General features: G+C 50.8%; 4 protein-coding genes across 4 annotated transcripts; 2 read left to right on the top strand and 2 right to left on the bottom strand.

The window, feature by feature from the left end:
* The first annotated feature begins 880 nt into the window (after nucleotides 1-880).
* Nucleotides 881-3075, top strand: STEHIDRAFT_99869 (PLC-like phosphodiesterase). Its single transcript, XM_007306034.1, has 7 exons — nucleotides 881-1070; nucleotides 1135-1217; nucleotides 1283-1673; nucleotides 1748-1958; nucleotides 2029-2379; nucleotides 2473-2728; nucleotides 2818-3075. Exons 1-7 carry the CDS (start codon nucleotides 921-923, stop codon nucleotides 2993-2995), a joined length of 1620 nt encoding a protein of 539 aa, XP_007306096.1. The 5' UTR covers nucleotides 881-920; the 3' UTR covers nucleotides 2996-3075.
* An 848-nt stretch (nucleotides 3076-3923) lies between these two features.
* STEHIDRAFT_132459 (FAD/NAD-P-binding domain-containing protein) lies at nucleotides 3924-5561 on the top strand (the record flags this gene model as incomplete). Its single annotated transcript, XM_007306033.1, has 5 exons — nucleotides 3924-3993; nucleotides 4103-4564; nucleotides 4644-4888; nucleotides 4990-5325; nucleotides 5421-5561. 5 exons carry the CDS (start codon nucleotides 3924-3926, stop codon nucleotides 5559-5561), a joined length of 1254 nt encoding a protein of 417 aa, XP_007306095.1.
* A 240-nt stretch (nucleotides 5562-5801) lies between these two features.
* On the bottom strand, nucleotides 5802-10415 carry STEHIDRAFT_132458 (acetyl-CoA synthetase-like protein; the record flags this gene model as incomplete). Its single annotated transcript, XM_007306032.1, has 19 exons — nucleotides 5802-6224; nucleotides 6281-6537; nucleotides 6613-6756; nucleotides 6820-6853; nucleotides 6912-7446; nucleotides 7502-7761; nucleotides 7816-7873; nucleotides 7940-8090; nucleotides 8170-8188; nucleotides 8262-8423; nucleotides 8502-8658; nucleotides 8736-8818; nucleotides 8887-8940; nucleotides 9016-9147; nucleotides 9215-9246; nucleotides 9329-9388; nucleotides 9456-9527; nucleotides 9586-9933; nucleotides 10004-10415. 19 exons carry the CDS (start codon nucleotides 10413-10415, stop codon nucleotides 5802-5804), a joined length of 3393 nt encoding a protein of 1130 aa, XP_007306094.1.
* Nucleotides 10416-11472: 1057 nt separating this feature from the next.
* Nucleotides 11473-16090, bottom strand: STEHIDRAFT_169810 (acetyl-CoA synthetase-like protein; the record flags this gene model as incomplete). The annotated part of the gene is made up of 19 exons (XM_007306031.1): nucleotides 11473-11904; nucleotides 11978-12234; nucleotides 12296-12439; nucleotides 12503-12536; nucleotides 12594-13128; nucleotides 13184-13443; nucleotides 13502-13559; nucleotides 13627-13777; nucleotides 13845-13863; nucleotides 13949-14110; nucleotides 14186-14342; nucleotides 14425-14507; nucleotides 14562-14615; nucleotides 14676-14807; nucleotides 14875-14906; nucleotides 15002-15061; nucleotides 15133-15204; nucleotides 15264-15611; nucleotides 15682-16090. 19 exons carry the CDS (start codon nucleotides 16088-16090, stop codon nucleotides 11473-11475), a joined length of 3399 nt encoding a protein of 1132 aa, XP_007306093.1.
* Nucleotides 16091-17356: the final 1266 nt, after the last annotated feature.

Below are 17356 nucleotides of genomic sequence, written 5' to 3'. Positions count from 1 at the left end.
ACGAGACGTAGGGTCGCTCGGGAAACGTGGTTGTCATTGGACATTGTTTATAATGTTGGATATTGGAGGGATTCATGAAAATACTGTATCATACATGTACGACACATCACGTTCTTTGCTTTCTGTTTCGATATAACTATTCAATTGTCTGCCAATGCGAGTCTCGAGAAAGGCTGTAGAAGAGGGAAGACGTACGAGTACGAGATGAGCTCATCGTGGGCAGTCTGTCAGTGTCCAAAGCCAAATCGAAGGGAAGAGCCTCCAGCTAGCTGAAACCAGTGGCACGTCTACTGCATGAGGTAGTGTCCTGCACCTCACACAAGCTGGTGCTGAAAACGAGCTCGACTAGACAAAGGCTCAAGCAGTAGTAAGGAATCATCGAACCGGAGGCCATCACGCTGGCGATGCCTTATTCTGAAAAGCCAAAGAGTAAGATGCACGACGAGAAAGTCAAAGAGCGTCATATATAGGTGCTATCACTGGCATGCCTGTTGACATGGTGGTCGGGAAGCAAGAGACGACGTTCCCAATCCGGCTCGACTCGAGCTAGTTTGGGCCACACCACCACCGACGGTCTTCCATCCATCCACACTCACCGTAACGAACGACGTTGACCCTATGTGCCTTGATAAGTTCTATGGAGCTCGCTATCACTCACATCGATGGAGCGCACCACCCAAAGGGCTGAGACATCCAATGTGATTTTCGTGTATTTATAGTGACTTAGCCGAGTGCTATACAGTTACCCCTGAGACGCCAACAACAGTATGTATCGCCTCCCCCGTTTCTCAAATTCCTTTCGTCGTCAACACCACCACCAACACACTACTCATTCTCTCATTCTTACTTCCCACATCTCTAGTACCACACACACCCGTCTCGATCTCAGAATATTATTGAACAGCCTACGCAAGAGCGCTATGACAGACCACGCACGCGACTGGGAACACGACCTGCAGGAGTCGAGGACAAGAGAAGGACTGGAGACGGCGGTCAACCTCCATCCTACCAACGTCGAACAGATACGATTGAGTCCTCAGGTCGAGCAGTATTTAGCTGAGCAAGGGGAGGTGCGCTCTGTCGTCGAGCCTTTCGTATTGTTGTATAAACTGATTATTCTATGGGTTTGCATAGTCTGCAAGGGACCTCTTGGCACTTCCTACCCTCGTCGCGAAGCATCCAGACGACTGCTACCCTCTAACCCACTACTTCATCTCGTACGTCCTACAAACTTCATTATCGTCTCTATTCCAAGACCCTGACCTCGTCATACACCCCACAGCTCCTCCCACAACACCTACCTCCTCTCCCGTCAAATCCTCGGTCACGCCTCCGCTCTCTCCTACACCCACGTCCTCACGCACCACGCCCGCTGCATCGAAATCGACGTCTGGTCCGGCTCCTCGGGACCCATCGTCACCCACGGCTACACCCTCTCCCAATCCGTCCCTTTCGCCGAAGTATGCGAGGCGATCGGCATGGCCGTGAAAGAGGGAGATTGGCCGGTCATGTTGAGTTTGGAGTGTCATGTAAGTGTGGAGGGACAGGAGGAGTTGGTGAGGATTATGGAGGAAAATTGGGGGGATAAGTTGGTTAAGAAGGAGGTTAAGGAGGATGGGATAGAGCCGGGAGGAGTGACGCCTGGTGAATTGAGGGGGAAGATTGTGGCTATGGTGGGTGTATCCTGTTTCTTTTCTCTACTGATCTGTATGTGCGCGCATGCTAAATAGCTGCTCGTATGATGTAGATCGAATATTACCCGCCCAAAGTCCCGAAAGATAACGGCGATCCTCCCTCGAGCTCTTCAGAATCCGACGAAGAAGAGGAGGAAGAAGAATCAGAAGGCGGAACGAAACATAAAGTCAAGCCTCTGCCTCCCTCTGCCATCTCTGATGCCCTGGCGGCACTCGGTGTATACGCTCGCAGCATGAAACCCTCCAAGGACTGGCTCACCCAACGTACGTCGCCTGTCCTTCCCATCACTCCTTGCCTAATACGAGCCGACGTTGATCGGTGCATGTCCAACAGAAATATCCTACCCCGCCCACATCCTAATCAACATCTCCGAATCCACCCTCTCCGCCCTCCTCCCCGCTTCTCTCAACCCACTCATCGAACACTCCCAGCTCCATCTCAGACGCGTTTACCCGCGCGGCACGCGTATCACCTCGAGCAACCTCAATCCTTTGAAGTATTGGGGAAATGGGAGTCAGATCGCGGCACTCAACTGGCAGAATTATGATAGGGGGGTGCAGATCAATGAAGCGATGTTTGTGGGTACGCCTGGATGGGTGCGCAAGCCTGCGCACTTGCTTCCTGAAGGTGGAAAACGACTTAAGAAGAAAAGACTTACGTGTCATGTCGTTGGTCTCAGCTCAAGTGCGTACATCCTCCTCCTCCACCTCCAATATACGCCCACAGACCTTCGTGCTGATAATTGTGCATTCACACCTCTTCCTCCACCTTGTATAGTGCCCACTCCCGAAGGCACGAAACGTCTCTCGAACTACATCCTCGTCCAACTACTCCACCCAGGCCTGAAGACTATGGAAGGCGAATGGCGTAGCAAGACCGTCAAGACGGAGCCTTTCGTCGTTGAAAACTCGCAACCTTCTGAGGATGCGAATGAGGATGGATCGCTCGCGAAAGGTCAGAAGAACATCACGGATGTGATGTGGGATGAGAAGTTCCAGTTCGATTATGAGGAGGAGGGACTGGAGTTCGTTAGGTGCGTAACATTATTCCGAGTCATCATTCATTCCTGTCTAGCACTGGGGTCATGGGCTACGTGCTGACGGCCGGATTGAATCTCTATAGGTTCAACATCTGGGAGGACATTGCTTACAGCCCCGATGTCAAACATCTCGTCTTCGTCGCGAAGACGGAGCAGATAGAGCCGGGATGGAGATTGGTGAGGATGTTGACGCCAAAGGGGAAGGATTCCGGAGCGACGTTGCTCGTGAAGTTTGAGTTCATGGATCTGTTCACTCTCTAGGCGGTTGAATAACTGTGGATGGAAGAACACAATGTATCTTATTCCTATGTGAATGTATAGTGCTGAAGTCTGCTCGTCTCGTCATAGTGTGGCGTCTCGTGTCTTTGTTGCCTTGACTCGACCACCGCGTCTTACGGTCCCGCTCTTCGCATCCGACGTCTGCTAAGGAAACCCAAGGCGCTGTAACACTACTCTGTGCACTGTCCTTATTGGACCTTTCATCGGACTGGGCGGACGTCAACGGAGTATTGAGTGGTGTGGCACCACTGTCATCAGTATTACGCAGGCCTTCATTACCGTCGGATCATCATCTTATCTGACAAGCACTCGATCAACCAACCAAACGTGGACCGCCCGTCTTATCTGATAATCGTACGTTCGACCTGACCGCTGCGGTCCTCATCCACTCATCGATGCCTTCAAGTTCTCCATGCTCACCGGAGCCGCCGTCCTCTCAGCTCGCTAGCCACAGTTTCTCCAGAGCCCAGATGGCCGCTGTGAAATAGCATGATTGGATGACCACATGGGCTGTCATTTTTGGAATATACATAAGGGATTCCGAGTCAGACGTGGAGATGCACTCTTCTTCTTTTCGGCCGTTCGACCACGACAGCGCTCCTTTCGAATTTAGATCCCACTCGAGCAAGAGTGCTTACAACAAGGTATGTGCAGTATGGAGTTATAAGAACGGGTAAAGTTTGCGACCAGGACGTTGCAGTGAGCTGTGCACGGACGAGTTGCGGATATGTTGCTGAGGCTTAGCTTCTCTCTAGGATTCAAGTTATCCCTTGAGACTCGCACTCAGACAGCCAGGCTTCGCCTCCAGTATCGAGCCTTGTGTGCATTTCGACCTGCGCTCTTTGGTGCTTTCACTGCTACTTGTCATAGAGCGCTCTCCACTAGACCATCAGTATCAGTCGGCGGTAAAATGACTTTCGTACCTCCGCCAGCGTCGAATGGGAGGAAGAACATCGTCATCGTAGGCGGGAGTTATGCCGGTTCGTTCACCCTCCACACATACCACTTCTTGTCCATTATCTTCCCCACTATATTTCTCGCATACCACACGTGGCCATAACTAACATCTATACCTCCACTCTTTCATAGGCCTCTGGGCCATCAACCAGCTGACGGAGAAAACACACAAGACGCACCGCGTCATCCTCATCGAACAACACACCCACTACAACTACCTCTTCGCCTTTCCCCGCTTCGCCACAGTACCCGGCTACGAACACAAAGCCTTCATCCCCTTCCGCGGACTCGTCAACCAGGAAAAATTCCCCGGCGACCCGGTCGTCGTGTGCGCGAAGGTAGTGGACGTGAGGAGCGATCGGGTCATTGTCGAAAAGACGATCGCGGAGGGTGAGGAGGGTGAGGGAAAGGAAGGGGAGAGGGAGGAGATAGAGTTTGAGTATCTTGTACTGTGTTCCGGGACCAAGTTGGTTCCGCCGGCGAATGTGCCGACGATGGGCAAGCCGGCGGGCATTCAGTGGTTCAGGGATCATCAGGCGAAGGTGAAGAATGCGGAGAAGGTCGTGCTTGTTGGTGCTGGTGCCGTTGGTGTCCGTGAGTATATATTTCGCCTCTTTATTTTTTTCATGTCGTCGAAACAGTACTAAAGCCAGACTCTTTCGGTGCGTGTTAGAGATGGCCGCTGACATCAAAGACTATTATCCGAATAAATCGGTCACTCTGATTCACTCGAGGACACACCTGATGAACCGCTTCCACCCGAAGCTTCACGAGATGGTCGCAGAGCGATTCAAAGAGCTCGGCGTGGAAGTCATCTTGAACGATCGGGTCAAGATTCCAGAAGGGGGTTTCCCAAGCGGCGGGCCTACGTTCGACGTCGAACTGTCATCGGGCAGGAAGGTCCCCACAGATTTCGTCGTCAGTACTAGTACTCCTTTCACCATTCCACCTTCCAGCCTGTCTCTCTTCGTTGTGTAAATTCTCAAACTAACTCCTCCGTCGTTGTCCGTGACTGCTAGATCCCAACAATAGGAATGACCCCAAACTCAGCCTACATGAAACACCTCACCCCTTCCTCGATCCTGACCTCCCCCTGGGGCTTCATCTCCATCAAACCGACGCTGCAAATCTCAGACCCGAAATACCCACACATCTTCGTCATGGGCGATATCGCGAACACGACGCACCAGAAGGCGGCGCGGCCGGCGTATTACCACGCGACGACCGTGGCGAACAATATCGGGAAGCTCATTGATGCACGGGCAGGGAAAGGGGAGAAGGAGGGAGAGGTGAAGTTGACGGAGTTGGAGGAGTATCCGGCGGTGCCGACGGGGATATTGTTGAGTCAGGGGATCGTGAGTGTTGCCTATTCCCATCCTGCACCTTTCCGTCCCCTTTCATTATTGATTGTGAATCACTCATAACCTTTCCTTCGCGCGCTTCCTCGTAGACTCGGAGGCTGGACTTCTGGGACCCTGAGAAGGAAGGGGACGAGCCGAAGTACGAGTGGAAGTTGAACTCGCAGGAAAATTATGGGATCGACGATGTGTGGGCGAGGTGGGCCCCGGGGTTGACGGATTACTGGGAGTAAATGGAGAGTGGGCTTGGGCACAGTCTACGTATACTCTGTAATTTATTCTCTGTATGTAGAGCGGAAGAGTAGACGAGCGGTGTAAATGCTCGTCCTGCAAAACCAAACAGGGACGGAATCCGTAATGTCGGTGAACCAGTCTAAACCTTGGATTGCGTAAAAAGACATCGTAGTACAACATACCAACGAACCATACCTACAGAGCTCTAGAATTCACGTACTGGTAACATCCTCATTTCTTTAATCCCTCAGTAACCCGACCTTCCTCCAATAACCCACCCACCTCTCCACATCCTCCCTCCCCAACTCCCTCGCCTCCTTCAAACTCCTCGACACCTCGACCGCCTTATCCGTTGCGATCACAATCTCACTAATCTCCGCCATCCCTTTCTCGAAAAAGTCGAAGATCTTCAACGCCGGATTTTCGATCACGTCCGAGTCGTCAGCGGCCGAGCTCTGGTCCTGTGTGGCGGCTTCTCGGAGCATGGACATCCACTCGCTGAAAGGCACGATGGGGACTTTGAGGAGTTCGGAGGCAGTGGAGGAGACGACGGCCCATGGGACTGGGTATGGATGAACGAGGTGTAGGACAGATTCGGGGCTGCCAACGATGTCGATAAGAGCTGAGGCGGCTGTGTCGACGGGGATCCATGAGATAGTGTCCTGCGACATCACATATCAGCATTCAGCCTCGTAAAAATGAAACCGAATGTTCTTACCTCAGTTCTCTCGGGAGTCGCACCTAACACCTGGGAACCTCTCAACATCACGGGTACCCATTCCTTCTCGTTCCATCCTCCAACTTTCGTATCGCCCGCTATCTGTCCGACGCGAACCACATTGACGCATAAATCACGCTCTTGCTTCGCCCAAAGGAGAAGAGTCTCAGCGACCCATTTACTCCGACTGTATCCGGAAAGATTCGCAATTTGCGGGTCTGTGAAAGGTATTTCGGGAACTGGGACGATTGGGGAGGCTACAATGGCCCAGCGAGGAGATGGAAGTGTCAGGGCTCAGAGGAAAGGAAGAATTAGAGGAGGGATGGACGGACCTGTGATGGTGGAAATGGAGCTGGTGAATACGATGGGAGGCGGCGATGGACGAGGGCAGTTGAGGGAAAGGTTGATCAAGTTTCGGACACCGCAGATGAGGGGCTCGAATCCAGACAAAGCTACGTTGAAATCGACACGCCATGCTACATGTATTCCGTAATGGTATCAGAAATTATGGGCGTGCGGTGAACAAGTCTCAGACCAACCGTTATGGATGATGCTTGTGATAGAGTCGCGGATCTGATGTTTGTACATATATTAGTGAGATTATTTCAAGAAAACCAAAACGAAAACAGACCTCTTCGTATACATCTTGGCCGACACCAAAATCAGGCTTGCTGAAATCTCCTTCGAGTAATGCCATCTTGCCGCCCTCCAGCAGCTTCGTATCCAGCTCCCAGTTCTCAAAGATACTTCTCTGCCTAGCCAGAGCACCCCCTGGAGACGGACGGTTCACGGCATACACCTTCGCCACCGAAGGCCTTGCAAGTAACTGTGCCAAAAGATGGGCGCCGAGTCGTCCAGAGGTCCCAGAAACGAGCACGATTTCGTCGACTGTCTTCGCGGCCGGTGCGCCGCCAGGATTATGCATGGGTAACTCAGAGCTGTACTTCTCGACCATGGAGACCATTCCCTTTGCTTCGCGCTCGCTTTGGCTGGCGGAATCCTCCCCGACGTTAGTACCAAAGAGAGACATGACGAAGGAGGAGAGGGCGGAGATGGTCGAATTGGCATAGACGAAGTTGTATGGAAGTCGGGCGCTCGAGCCTGCTTGGGCCAATGGCTGCCGGGTTGCATGCATTATGGTGTTGCGAATGTATGTCGCCTTCAAACTATCAACACCGTATTAGTTAACAAATGAGATGCTTCATTGATTCAACAACGCACCTATCGCATCCCTCCAGGAACAAGTCCGCATCATCCGATATCTCAAACTCCATAACCTTGGTCACTACTCGCCTCACGAACTCCATCACAGAGACTCCATCCCATTTTTCGGGAACAGTGATGTCCGGCTGAGTCGATTCTTTGATTGTGGCGTATAAAGCTTGTATTTCGGGCTCGTACATGTTGATTATGAAGTGGCGTCTGGGGTTACCCTTGGAATTGTACTCGAAGGGCTTCGAGGGTATAGATACGATAATCATCTGCAAACTGAGAGTAAGTACGGGCTAGGTTTGTGACCACGAAGCTGCGCCAACCTCTTTGAATAATTTGGAATGTGCGGGAGCAAACTTATTCATCTTCTCGACGGTAGGCCTGTGTTCCGCGACGTGCCCAGCTTGTTAGTATGGTATGCCACAGAGGTCAATGATTTCACTTTACCAGATAAGGTTACGGAATTCGATAAGTTTCTTCTCGTCTGTCGGGTCAAATTCATACTCTGGCACTGGATGCACCAAAACACCGTTCTGGATCTGACCCCTTCCAAACATGATGGCTGCTGCCACATGAGGATCTTGAAATAGGATCGACTCTAAGTCAAAGGAGAAATAAAAGAATACATAATCAATATGAAGTCGTAGATTCCAACGTTTCGTGAGACGAGCACTTACCGAGTGGTCCGGGATTAGTCTGCGAAGAGCACGAATAGTCGGTTAGAATGAACGGTTATGTGCCATGAAGGAGCGGAGGGAAATGCATATACCTTCTCGCCAGTGGACAACATTATCTGATCGTCCGCCCTACCGTAAACCCTCCATTTCTGTGGATACGTCGGATGCCGCTGTATAAGATCGGAAGTCCGGTACATAGGTCTCCCATCACTTGACGAAGCATTGATCACGGCCAATCCGCTAGTAGCCTTTTTCTGTAATCAACGAAGGGATGAGAACCAGATCTTTATCGCGGACAAGGGAGAGAAATATGACAGAGGAAAGGGACGAACGATGAGGCACAGCTCGAACACATCACCACCTCCTTCAGGATCTTCTTCCTGCGGTAAGAGCTCGATCTCCACTCGCGGGGAGAATTCGAACCATTCCCAGGTATCGATATTCGAACGTTCCGACGGTAAACACATATTGATGTACCCTGTTTCCGTTCTGCAGGATGACCACACCAGATGAGTGTCTAGTTCAGATCCAGATGCGTGACAAAAGAAGGAGCAGAAGAAACGTACAATCCAAAGTTGGCGTACAAGTCAAGCCCAGACTTGACAATCTCGTCACCAACAGATTTTTCCATGGGAGCACCGCTGAAAGTCTAATTTCGGCAGTATCAAAGTTACACCCATCCGCAAAGGTACCTTTGTATTAAATAAGGACGCTCACGATCGTGTGCACTGACTTCATAGCTCTGAAATTAGACATATCTTGGGCCCAAGCCTTGGTAGGAAAAAAAAACAATAATCAGTCGATGTATTGGCTTCTGGAAGCGTGTTGGTAACGGTTGTGTCATACCTCAATGAACGAAGGAACGCAGAATACAGCCTCGCTCTTCGTTCTGATGATATCCGTCATGTATGTTTCCGGAGTGGGGATGGTCGGTGGCGAAGCAGGCTTGAAGACTGCCATGACAATGCCAGACACGCACTGTCGGGCAGGGTATCATTGAGACTCTTGGTTGAGAAATGAATATAAAACTAGATAGATGACTTACAGTCCAGAAGATGCTGACCATACCCATGCCGTCTGCAAAATAAGACATTCATTGAGCCGATATGCATTACATGGGCGTGTGGCCCATACCGCAGAAATAAGAAAGCAGACGCACGGAAAAGAGGACATGCGTGCAGAGCCATTACTGTACCACACATGTTGCGCTGCCAGTAATCTAAAAAAGGAATAAAGCACTCGTGAGCGCGATTCACAAAATGGAAACGTTGGAAACCTATACATACAAGGATCCTTGCACCATGATTGCGCTATCACCCCGTACGGGAGGTACACGGCCTTGGGGAAAGAAGTCGTGCCTAACAGACTAGATGGTAAGTACGATTTGACGTTGGTGACATAAATGACTTTACATACCAGAAGAATGGATTATGACCGCCGTAGCATCCGTATTTAACTTCTGTAGCTTCAGCTCCTCCGTCAGCCTCGCCACATCATCAGCCCCAGTACCTTCAAGCTTATCCTGCAAGTCTTCGAACTGAATCATATCCAGTTTCTCAACGTCAATACCGTCCTTCTTCAGAATCTCACTCGCTTGGGCAAAGAGCCTCTGCATAGCCGGATCCGGCGAAACAAACACCTGAAGAAGTTGTGTCTTCTTGATGAGATGGGCTACGGCGACAGATGAGTTACGGATGGAGAGTGGGAAGGGGGTGAGGCCGAGGCGCATAGCGCCAACGATGGTGCAGAAGAAACTGATCGAGTCTGGATATCATATGGCGAAACAGTGTCAGTGTCTTTCGTACAGAAAGACGAGATGAGAACGAAGCCCGACCTGCGTTCGCTAGTATCCCAATAGTAGGCGGAACATCTTGTGGCATGCCGTAGACTCCAAGACTTCGATCCTGCAGCGCATACTTGTCCTCGAACCTTGCGTAGTGGCCTTGGACGATCCTGGCAGCTCTGAGAATCATACGCCAAGCCTCGGGATACTTGATGGTCCTTATTTGGGCATCCAAATCACCGGTATGATCGTCCTTACCGTCGAGAGATCGAGCTGTACTATCTGCGTACACAAACAATGGGTGCTCCGGGCTGTGTTGTGCATGGAACTCGAAGAGCTCAGGGAGACATAACGTCCCGTCGGTGGGCGGAGGACAGAACGTAGGGCTATTATGACCTTTCGAAAGGAGGTTAGGAGGTGAAGTCGAGTCGTTGGAGTTAGAGGAGTTGGGCTCGAAAGTCATCGTGGATATCAACTCAGCTAGGTGCCAAGGAGAATAAGAAACTCTCCCAGGTTTCTTATAGAGAAGGGGATAAGGAATGCGCAATCGTTCCTTCGCCGGAGCGGGGAAGAAAGAGCGGAGTGATCACGATGTCATTGCCTGTGGTTTGTCTGGGGGAGTCTGCCGCGGCCAATCCAGTAGCATCGATTCAGCAGACGACCATGATCACAATATGAACTTCGGTGGATTATAGCTCACCTTTGCGGGACCCATTCGTTGACCGACTCAAAGTTGGAAGGCAGTTGAACTCGTGCCAGCCACATCGGGTCGAGCTTGAGCGCGTAGGGGAACACGAAACATGAGATATAAATACGAGTTTAAGTAGAGTTTGAGTCGAACCCCTGAGCCGACGAACACCGGGATCTTCGACAAAGATATGCCGAGCGTGAGTCTCTTGGACAAGCCGACATAAGGTTCTGCGACAAACTGCAACGGAAGTTCAGATACGGCCCTTATCTTATCAAGCAGAAGATGATCGATCTCACCGAATAAATTCTACTGGGCCTACATATTTTGGTCTGAACGAAAGGAGCAGTGGTCACCACAACTTGGTTTGGTTGGGGTGTGCTCACAATGGGCCGTTGTAAGCGATCGTCAAGGACTTGTCCAAAACGGTAGGCAGCCCGGCTTCAACCCGGCTTGCAAGCGGCGAGTCGGGACCACAGCATGACTAAGCCACGGCTTGTCGATAGTTTGCCATCAAAGGAACCTGAAGTTATGTCCTTACTCCTTTGAGCACTTGAGCGCCCGGTTCGGGGAGAATTATTAGGGTGGCCTCACATTCGTTCATTCTTCGTTTCTCATTTTTCAGGCTTTCTCAGTATGCAGAACGCACGAAAATATATCACTACCTCAAAAACGGACGAACTTCTCGCCGGTAAGGATTCACTGAAAGTTGACATCTGGAGTCAGGTCGGCGAATGGGAGCAAGCAGAATAAGTAAACTGGAGAGTCTGAAATCGCTTCAAACACATGAATCTTCCGCTCAGTGAAGAATGCACTACCAAGTGCACCTCCCTCAATCCTTCAAAAACCCGATCTTCCTCCAATAACCCACCCACCTCTCCACATCCTCCCTCCTCAGTACCCGAGCCTCCTTCAAACTCCTCGACGCCTCAACCGCCTTGTCCGTCGCGATCGCAAGCTCGCTAATCTCCGCCATCCCTTTCTCGAAAAAGTCAAAGATCTTCAGTGCTGGATTTTCAACTAGCTTCTGAGCCTGCGATTCACCACCGGTTGAACTCTGGTCTTGTGTGGCGGCATCGCGAAGCGTGGACATCCACTCGCTGAAGGGCACGATGGGGACTTTGAGGAGTTCGGAAGCCGTTGAAGAAAGGACGGCCCATGGGACTGGGTATGGATGAACGAGGTGTAGGACGGATTCGGGGCTCCCGATGAAGTCGATGAGAGCTGAAGCGGCTGTATCGACGGGGATCCACGACATGGTGTCCTACGATTCAATTTCCGCATTACATATCAGCATGATATTCCGCCCCCGTACGAACGAAGCCGAATGCTCTTACCTCAGGTCGATCGGGGACATCACCCAACGTCTGGGAACCTCGCAACATGACGGGTACCCATTCCTTCTCGTTCCATCCTCCGATCTTCGTATCACCCGACATCTGTCCAACGCGGACCACGTTCACGCACAAAGCGCGCTCTTGCTTTGCCTTCAAAAGAAGAGTCTCGACCACCCATTTACTCCGACTATATCCAGAGAAATTGGCTATCTGCGGGTCTGTGAAAGGTATTTCGGGAACTGGGACGATTGGAGAACCTACACGGTATAAGATGAGACGAGGAAAGTGTCTGAGATCCGAGTGAAACTGTAGACGAACCTATGATAACAGAGATGGAGCTGGTGAATACGATGGGAGGCGGAGAAGGGCGGGGTGAGTTGAGAGATAGGTCGATCAAGTTCCGTACACCGCTTATGAGAGGCTCGAATCCAGACAAGGCCACGTTGAAGTCGACGCGCCAGGCTGCACATATCCCATAATCAAGTCAGAAAGTACAGACGTGCAGTGATAAAGTTCAAAGCTAACCATTATGGATGATGCTTGTAACAGAATCGCGGATCTGATTTGTATTCAAATGTCAGTGCGAGAGGACGTGAGACATCAAGTGAAGACAGACCTCGCAATACATATCTTTCCCAACACCGAAATCAGGCTTACTAAAATCAGCCTCGAGTAGTACCATTTTTCCGCACTCAAGCAACTTCGTATCCAACTCCCAATTCTCGAAGACGCTCCTCTGCCTCTGCAAGGCACCCTCCCGAGACGGGCGGTTCACAGCATACACCCTTACTACCGAAGGCCTCGTAAGTAACTGTGCCAAAAGATGAGCACCAAGTCGTCCAGAGGTCCCCGAGACTAGCACGATTTCGTCGACCGTCTTCGCGGCTGGTGCGCCATGAGGTTTGTGCACGGGAAACTCAGCACTATACTTCTCGACCATGGCGAGCATACCCTTTGCTTCGCGTTCGCTTTTCTGACCCGAGTCCTGCTCGCTGTCAGTACCAAAGAGAGCCACGATGAAGGAGGAGAGGGCGGAGATGGTCGGGTTGGTATAGACAAAGTTGTTTGGAAGTCGAGCGCGAGAGCCAGCTTGTGCCAGAGGCTGTCGAACGGCGTGCATGATAGCGTTGCGAATATACGTTGCTTTCAGACTATCGGCATCGAGCTAGTTAGAGCATGGAATTGTTCACGAAGAAAGCGCCGCACCTGTCACATCCCTCTAGGAATAAATCCGCACTATCCGCTATCTCAATCTCCATCACCTTGGTCACTACGCGGCTCACGAATAATAATACGGATTCTTCGTCCCACTCCTCAGGTGCAGCGATGTCCGGCTGGGATAATTCCTTGACTGTGGCGTATAAAGCCTGTATTTCTGGTTCGTACTCGTTGATCAGGAAGTGGCGCCTAGGGTTGCCCTTGGAATTATACTCAAATGGCTTCGATGGCGTAGAGACAATGATCATCTACAGACTCCGAGTAAGTACGCATTACGCTCACAACCTTGGAAAAGGGAGTGCTGACCTCCTTGAATAGTTTGGAATGCGCCGGTGCGAACTCGTTCATCTTCTCGACAGTAGGCCTGCATTTCGTGATGTGAGCCATCTTTAAGAATGATATGCGGCATGTGCTAATGAATGTGGACTCACCAAATCAGGTTCCGGAATTCTATAAGCTTCTTCTCGTCTGTCGGATCGAAGACGTGTTCTGGCTTTGGATGTACCAAGACGCCGTTCTGGATCTGTCCTCTGCCAAACATGATAGCTGCTGCTACGTGAGGATCCCGTACTAGGATCGACTCTAAGTAAGAGGAACCGATTGTTCCATAGTGAGTCTGGGATCGTATGTCCATGATACGAGCACCTACCGAGTGGTCCGGGATTAGTCTGTGAAGTTGAACAGAAGCATCAAGTCAGAATAAACGGACATCCATCATCAATGAGAGGTGCAGAACCAATGGATAGAACATACCTTCTCGCCAGTGGACAGCATTATCTGATCATCCGCCCGACCATAGATCCTCCACTTCTGTGGGTAAGTCGGGTGCCGCTGTACAATATCAAAGGTCCTGTACATAGGTCTCCCGTTACCCGACGAAGCATTCGTCACAGCCAATCCGCTACCAGGGGTGTCCTGTCATTCACGAATGAATGGATATCAGCTATTTACCACGGGTGAGGGCAAACACGACACAGAAAGGGGACGAACAATGAAACAAAGCTCGAACAAGTCGCCGGCGCCCTCTTGGTCTTCTTCCTGCGGCAAAAGCTCTATCTGTACGCGCGACGAGAATTCGAACCATTCCCAGGTATCGAGGTTGGAATGCTCTGACGGAAAACATATGTTGACGAAACCCGCTTCCGTCCTGCACCATGAGAGCATCGGAAGTATGGGGTCCAGAGTTCATGTTCAATATGAGTAACAAGAGAAGACGGGGAGGAACGTACAATCCGAAGATAGAGTACAGGTCAAGCCCAAGCTTGACGATCTCGTCACCGACGGATTTCTCCATGGGAGCTCCCCCATAGGTCTAATTCCACAACTTGAGCACACAAATCTTTGAGAGGAAAAGTAGGGTGCTCACGATCGTGTGCACTGACTTCATGGCCTTGAAATTTGAAAGGTCTTGCGCCCAAGCCTGTTGTAGAGAGAAAATCAGATCAGCTCAGGTATTTACTAGTGGAAGACCATGCCGTACCTCGATGAATGAAGGCACGGAAAACACGACCTCGCTTTTCGTTCGGATAATATCCGCCATGAACGCTTCCGGAGTGGCGATGGTCGGTGGAGACGCAGGCTTGAAGACGGCCATGATCAAGCCAGACACGCACTATCGATCGAAGTGTTAGTGGGACTGCCGGTTCAAAAGTGGCGATGTAACAATCGTTGAGACTTACAGTCCAAAAGATGCTGACCATTCCCATGCCGTCTGTCCAAGAAATTCAGAAATTCATAGCACGGTAAGCCACGTATAACACATTCGGTAGCGGGTAGGTCATGGCGCAAGAGAAAAGAAAGACGCACGGTAAAGAGGGCATGCTTGCAGAGTCATTATGGTACCGCACATATCGCGCTGCCAGTACACTGGAAACAGAAAAGAAAAACTCGTGAGCATGATCGATACTTTCAAGTGATGCACAGAAACCTATACCCACATGGGTCCTTGCACCATGACTGCGCTATCACCCTATGGGAGAGGTAGACGGCCTTGGGAAACGATGTCGTCCCTACAAGATGGATTGGTAAGTACGGCTTGACGGCGACGATATAAATAGTATCCGTATACCAGAAGAATGTATTATAACCGCTGTATCGTTCATATTGACCTTCTGGAGCTTCAGCTCCTCCGTCAGCCTCGCCACATCATCGACCCCAGTACCTTCAAGCTTATCCTGCAAGTCTTCGAACCGGATCATATCCATGACCTCAATGTCGAGACCATCCCTCTTTAAAATATCCCTAGCCTCTGCCACGAGCCTCTGCATGGCCGGGTCCGGAGAAACAAAAACCTGAAGGAGTTGCGTCTTCTTGATCAGGTGCGCTACGGCGACAGGTGAGTTTCGGACCGAGAGCGGGAAGGGGGTGAGTCCGAGGCGCATGGTGCCAACGATGGTGCAGAAGAAACTGATCGAGTCTGACAATTACATGGCAAAACAGTGTGAGTGTCTTTCGTACAACAAGACGAAATGGAATCGAAGCCTGACCTGCGTTTGCTAGTATTCCGATAGCAGGCGGAACATCTTGTGGCATGCCGTAGACTCCAAGACTTCGATCCTGCAGCGCATACTTGTCCTCGAACCGTGCGTAGTGGCCTTTGACGATCCTGGCAGCTCTGAGAATCATACGCCAAGCCTCGGGGTACTTGATGGTCCTTAATTGGGCGTCCGAATCACCGGTATGACCGTCGTTACCGTCGAGAGATCGAGCGGTACTATCTGCGTACACAAACAATGGGTGCTCCGGACTGTGTTGTGCATGATACTCGAAGAGCTCGGGGACGCATAACGTCCCTACGATGGGCGGAGGATGGAACGTGGAGCTGTTGTGACCATGCGCAGTGGTAGGAGGTGAAGTCAGGGTATTCAAGTCAAAGAGCTTGGGCTCGGAAGTCATTGTGGTTATCAGTTCAGCTGGATGAGTGATGTTGAGGGATACAAGTGACCTCTCCAGGTCTTTTATAGAGGTCTATTAGGGATGTGTAATCGTTCTGTCGGAGTGAGTAAGTAAGAACAAAGTAGTCACGACGCAATTCCCGCGGTGCTTCTGGAGAAGCCTGCCCAATATGGTCAATTCAGCGGACGTCCACGAGCACAATGAGAGTTCTGGTAAATTAGGACTCACCTTTACTCCCACCCGTTGACCAACTCATAGCAAGAAATAACCCATCTCCGTCGCTAGCCACCACATCGGTTCGGATGTGAACGTATAGAAGAACATGAAACGTCACTTGTGATGTACAAATTGAGCCTGTAAAGCAGCAAAGTGGAGGTCGAGTCGAACTCAGCCGATGAAGAGCGGAGGCGTCTACAAGGATACGCCGAACGTCAGCGACAATGCCTTGAGCAAGCCGACATGAGGTTCTGCGGAAAGCTTCAGCGTGATCCTTAAGCCTAATCAGTCGGTCGTTCACTGAATGAATAGTGCTTCAATGGGTCATGAGATACTTGAGTACTAGTGCCATGGGAAAGCGCTGAGATTTCAACTGCAAGAGGCCTAAGCGGTGAGTGTACTGACGCGCTGAGAGCTCAGGAAAGGTGCGGGATCTACATTATCTCTTCGGTTCGACTTCGCTCCAACGATGATCACAGACAAGTCTTCTTCCGAAACTCATCGAGCGCCAGCGAGAAAGGAAGCTTGGGCGTGGAACTGGCCGCCAGACCTGGCAATATGAGCGTTGAGCTTTGTATATAAATGCTGATTTGCGTCCCGGCATGAGTCAAATGATACACAGAGCGGCAGACATTGATGGCGGGGTGTAAGCATTGAGGACACCCCATAACACGTGGACGCCGGACAAGAAAGAGAACCAAAAGAGAACGAAAGTCGGCTGCATAAATTGCGCTCAGCGCGCCGAGTTGTGGGTTCAGACTCCGCGACCATGCGAAACAGAGCGAAACGCGCATCCTCATCTTAAGCTTTCTCTGCCCTCGAAGAGCCTTCCCTTTTCCTTGATCCATCTTCATCAAGCTTTCCCTGCAGGTACCCGAACTCAAGCTTCTGCACATTTAAGTACTGGTCATTGGTCACGTCGCAAATATCGCTTACTATAAGGTAATTGTCATGACCGCTGTCTATGACACGCCTTTTTTCCCATATTTAATTCATTTTCCCTCTATTATCTCTACCATATTACTCTCGCCACCACCTACAAACCTTCAC

Source organism: Stereum hirsutum, assembly GCF_000264905.1.
Source record: "Stereum hirsutum FP-91666 SS1 unplaced genomic scaffold STEHIscaffold_10, whole genome shotgun sequence".
NCBI lineage: Eukaryota > Fungi > Basidiomycota > Agaricomycetes > Russulales > Stereaceae > Stereum > Stereum hirsutum.
The sequence above is the reverse complement of the archived record's forward strand: the minus strand, read 5'-3'. Positions and strand labels throughout refer to the sequence as shown.